The sequence below is a fragment of the Brassica oleracea genome, chromosome C2 (genome assembly GCF_000695525.1).
Source record: "Brassica oleracea var. oleracea cultivar TO1000 chromosome C2, BOL, whole genome shotgun sequence".
Lineage (NCBI taxonomy): Eukaryota > Viridiplantae > Streptophyta > Magnoliopsida > Brassicales > Brassicaceae > Brassica > Brassica oleracea.
Genome location: NC_027749.1, coordinates 18,820,451 through 18,826,008, shown reverse-complemented (window position 1 = coordinate 18,826,008; position 5,558 = coordinate 18,820,451). Strand labels below are relative to the sequence as shown.

Genomic DNA, 5,558 nt, shown 5'->3' with positions numbered 1-5,558 from the left:
TAATTCTTATTCACTTACAAGTTACAACTATGAGCGTTCCAACGCTTTCTGGATGTTTTGCCAGTGCGAAGACCTTTAGGGGCCTGAGGCAAATTCAAAAGCATAAATATTATGTAAGTAATTTTATAATTTAATTATAATTGAAAAAAAAACTACAGAATTATCTTCTACCATCAAAGACTACAGATTTCTATATATTTATCTAATTATATGGTGGTGAAATTAACAGAAAAAACTGTTACAACTTTTTTTCTGAAATTAACAGAAAACTATAATGCATGGGAAATTAAAGTTCTAAAATTTAGACATTTTATGTTAAAAAATTAAATTGATGATTGTGGTTTTTAGTACATGTGTTACTTGTTCAAAGTGGTTAGATGTTAACCCAGTTAAAATGATATGATATATAAGATATATATCAGTCATTTGATTATTTTTGAATATTAAAGTTTTATTTATTTTATTTATTTATTGGATGTTCTTAGCGGAAAGAAAATATATTATTTGTTTTTCTATTTCTTTAGAAAACATTTTTGCCTTAATAGCAGAGAGAATAAGGAAGTACTACTTTCTTTTTTGAAACAACAAGGAAGTACTACTTACCACAAAGGATTTAAACCAAAACATTTTTGTCAAAAGGCTTGAAACTGTAATACAACGGGTGCAACTGAATCATCAATATTTGGAATAGAATGATAATATCAGTTCCAAAAAAAAGATATCACCATTTGTTTTGAATAGAGTGGAATGATCATTCCATTAATTCTAAAAATAAACAAACTACAAAAATAATTATTCCATAAAAAATGATAAAGAATGATTGGAATGAACCTATTCCATTTTTTCTCTACATTCAATTCATGGTATTCTATTAATTTTCATTCCATAAATTCCTAAACTTGTAAATCAGTTACAGCCAACATTTTACTCCTTAGGCCATGAATTTAAATATTTGTTGGAATCTCAACAACTCTTGATCTATAACAACAGAGAAGATCCATTGTTCACTGCTCCAACATCTCTATGACTTTCTGGAATATGCCTCATGGTGGACATGTTCGTTATGGTATGACTCAATACAACAGCTAGCCAGTGGTGGACCAGGATTGAATTTAACATGGGTCAAACTATGTACATGAAAAGGAAAAACAAGTAAAAAGAGTCACCATTTGATCCATGGTTTAGGGTAGGGGGGTCAAGTGCTGAACTTTACCAAGAGAGCTACTTATTTTTCTTTGTTTCTATGAACAAAATAATATTTATACAGATTTAAAGGGTGTCAGGTGACACCCCATTGCTCTACGTAGGTCCGTAATTGGGTTTTACCCTTGCTAATCGTTTGTATTTGGATATTCTTCTCATGTTAAGATCGTCTGCATAGTTTCAGTTAAGGTCTCACTTTTCCAAACTTATGCATCATATCGCAAACCACAGGGGAAGATGCTGTAACACCAGCAGCTTATGTCCACAGAATGCAAAAATCAGGCAGAGAATTAGTTTTAAAAATATCATCTTTTGGATATTTATGTGCTAAACATACGTTCATGCAGATGCAGAGTGAAATAGATGTAGATTTTGGAATGCATATGGAGCAACAGCTTGAGAATTTCTCATGGGTCCATAGAGATGAAAACATGAATGTTCCTCTAAAACAAGAAGGCCTACATATGCAGTTTGATCATACTTACAGGGACATAACTTGCTCGGCAAGTTCATCTCTTAAAAGTTACTCAGGACTCTTTGGTAAAAGCTCAAATATCAAAACACCAAAAATAGAAACAAGTAGCATCCCGGGGACATCTGCTGATCCAAGCTAGCAATTCAACAATCTCAGCTTCCTAAATGATCCAAAGCTTCAGCAGCTAGCTGAGTGGAATCTATTAGGAAGTCCTGCTGATTACTACGTTAGCCAGCATCTTATAGGCCTCAGTTTGGAGGAAACTTGGCTTCTTCTAAGACGCTAACTTATCATGTTAGCGTCTTTGATGATCCTCTGTTTTCACGGGTATAATTGCTTCGCAGATGTGTTATTGCAGGTCTTGTTTTGTTGACTGTTTCCGACATTTCTAAATATGCAGCGGCCAAATTATAAGCAGCTCGCAAAACACGAAGTGTTGATCCGAGAAGGCGGAAGAAGCTAGGGAAACGATAAAAATACTATATATATATATATATATATACGATACTATATTAAGTTGCTTGTAACACCCGACATTCTCCAAAATGCATTATGAAAGTTTTGTTTTCTCTAAAAAAAAAAACAAATAAATCTTAACATAAAATTAATCAATATGTACTACCGATTGCAGAGTTGGAAAGCTTGAGTCCCAATACCGCTGCATAATCAATCACAGTGACTCATCAACCCCAATATATATAATAATTATAGAGATCACAGGGTAGAAAAACTTTAAAAAAATATCCAATCATGTCTTACAATTTCGGATAGGGCTCTCCATCACTATCACTATCGCTATCACTGTCGTTCATGACAGAGTCCATTTCAGCAGGAGGAAGCGTCCAGACCTTGGTCTTAACTCCACGAGCACTCACGAACGTGTCCTGCAAAAGACGATTTCAAGCATTTGGCAGAAACCAATCTTGGTTACAAAAAGGGATTTAATTAATGATAATTTTTAACCTCAATGAAGTTGAAACGAGGTTTGTTGGAGACAGGAGGAGCAATCTTCTTTCCAGATCTCATAACTCTCTTGGTGCTATCAGATCAACAAATAGAGAAACAGAGAAAACATGTCAACCTACAACACCAACCATCTACAAACTAAAACACTCACAAAGGAGACACCATCAACCAAACTAAACATTCAGAGACAGACAGACGGAAGAAGGAGAAGGAACTAAGAGACGGAAGAAATCGTACCCCATGTTTCTCTACAAAGGAGACGATTAACGGCGAGTGGGTTATAAACCCTAAATCATTCGAACAACTTTTCGTATATATGATAATTAGGATAAGGCCGGGTAAATTTATATGAAAATTATTTAAAAAATATCGTACGGAAAATAAAATTTATATTATTGATCGAATTAATATTTTTGGCCCTTCAACAATTTTTTAAAAACTTTTTTGTTAGCTACATAATTTGTTTACTAATGAACTGGTCTCATTTTTAAAGTATTTTAGGTCAAAAAATTATTTATCACTTAAAAACTTAACGTTTATGCCGAACATTCTCATGCCTACTATTTGGTTACAATAAAACTATGTCAGCTCGGTTTTATATCATGATTTAGCAATTTAAAAGTTAATTATGGTTACATGTCAATCTTATCTATCTTCGATATTTTTCTCATTTTTGTGTCATTTTGGTTATTTGTTCGATATAAATACTAATTTTTGAATTTATTCTCATTTCTTTTTTTTTTTTTGGCCTGAGATTTAGAAAATGTTTAAGATTCAAAATTATTTAAGAGAAATATACTTAGGTTAAGATATGCGCCTTGTGTACTTATTTAATATTTTTGTGCATATTATGAAATAATAAAATAATAATTATATATTAAACAACTAAGAAATCAATTACTATTATGTAATAAATTGGCTTGCATATATAAATCAAATGACCACTCTTGTTTATTCGCAATCATTTTAGATTAAATAAATCAAAACAATCAATCTTATCTATCGTACATGATATATAATTAAATTTAAACGACATGAAGTATATATATATATATATATATATATATATATATTATCATAAGCACCTATTAAAATAAAATTATATGTTTATATGATTTTATTATCATTGTATCTTATTATAAAAAAAATTAAACATTGATCATAAAAGTTTATGTGAGACTTTTAATAGTTTTAGTAATTTATACCCGTTTTAAAAAATTAAAAATACAATATTTACCAAAAAATCTAATTTTTAATATATGATTAATGTAATTGTGTAATTTATTTTAATAATAAAGAGTTAAAAATAATAATAGAAAGTATACAAATTATTAACAAATCTTCATTATTTAAAATTATTAATTACTATATATATCATAATCACATTAGGTAATTTCATATGTTTTATTTAAGGAAATAATATATAATAAATTTCAATTTGATAAATGAATGGTCCACAATGGACATACTATATAATATAACAAAATTCTCAATTGATTTTTAAGCCGCCACGTAAACAAATTAATATTCTAATTACGTAACAACTCAGCATGACACTTTTTTAATTTGTACAAACTACATGTTCTAAACTTTTTAAATGTTTCCCTATTAATATATAGGGGATGTTAAACCATTGATCATTAATTTTTAACATAATAATTTTAACAGTTTTAGTAATTTTGTCGTTTTAAAAAATTCAAAATATAACATATACGAAAAAATTATATTTTAATTTTATAGCTAATTTGATTGTTTAATTTATTTTAATAATATAAAATTAAATAAAAACAATGAATGAGATATAAATTGTTATCAAATCTTTATTATTTAGATACATTAATTGTCATATATATATTAGTCATATTTGGTAATTCCGTAGCTTTTAATTAAGGAAAGAAAAGAAAATAGTAATTGTACACTTTAATTAATTTTATGATTAATTTAATGAAATGTATAATATATATTTAATTGGACCAACATATTTTCTAAAGATTCTGAATTTCATTCTCGTGATGACACGTGGCTACACTTAAAAGTTGTAATGTTTCTCAATTAATATATAAGGGATTTTATCGATCCAGTCTCACTGTATTCTTCAATTTGATTTGGATTTTGAAAATTTTGAGACTATGCTTATAAGTTTCATTCTGGTTTTACTAATTTCCAGGCCAGATTCGGTCTGGTTCCTTCCGAATTCAGTTTAAATCGGATTATAACAAGTGTCTGAAATCATTCAAAATATATATTAAAAAACTTAAAAATTAACAAAAAAAGTTACTCAAAATTTATAATTATTAAAAAATCTAATTAAAAACTTGTTAAACTACCTAAACTAATTCAAAATAACAAATAAAACAAACTACAAAATTCTTTAAATATTCTAAAATATTTAAATTACTTTAATATATATAGAAACATTATTTAACAAATTTTGGATATTTTCAGATCCTAAAATACCAAGCTCTTAAGTTTCGTTTGGATATTCTTATATAAATGGTTCGGATGGGATTTGATTATTTCGGTTCAAGTTAAAGTCAAGATTCAGTTTGGGGTAAAAACACTCAGAGCTACTTTTTAGTAAATAAGTATTCACAAATTAGGATATACTTGCATTGTTACATAGAATTATATCGTAATATTTTTTTAATAACTATTTAATAATATAAACATGAGATCTTTTGAGGTTCCATAGAGCGTCCACATCAGCGAAAAAAAATTCTCCCAAAAGATGACACATTGCATTATTATTTAAAAAAAATAGAAAATAAATAATAAGTAAATTTACAATATAAGAAAAATAAATAATAAGTAAATAAATAATATAAGAAATAGAAACATTGCATTAAACAATAATAAGTAAATATACAATATAAGGAAAATAAATAATAAGTAAGTATACAATAAAGAAATAAAA

At 27.9% G+C, this 5,558-nt stretch overlaps 1 protein-coding gene across 3 annotated transcripts in view; it reads right to left on the bottom strand.

The window, feature by feature from the left end:
* Positions 1-2,190: 2,190 nt before the first annotated feature.
* The window catches only part of LOC106320499 (NADH-cytochrome b5 reductase 2-like), a 26,438-nt gene continuing 23,070 nt past the window's right edge, over positions 2,191-5,558 (bottom strand). For 2 of the 3 annotated variants that reach the window (XR_001265855.1, XR_001265854.1), the window contains 4 exons: positions 2,642-2,717; positions 2,517-2,562; positions 2,438-2,458; positions 2,191-2,336 (listed from right to left, as the gene is read on the bottom strand). Coding sequence is in view for 1 of the 3 variants with exons in the window: in XM_013758870.1 (XP_013614324.1) it covers positions 2,297-2,336; positions 2,438-2,562 (165 nt within the window). In the remaining 2 variants the exon portion in view is untranslated. Of the gene's footprint in view, positions 2,337-2,437; positions 2,563-2,641; positions 2,718-5,558 lie in introns of all 3 variants that reach the window. The other variant, XM_013758870.1, reaches the window with a different exon arrangement.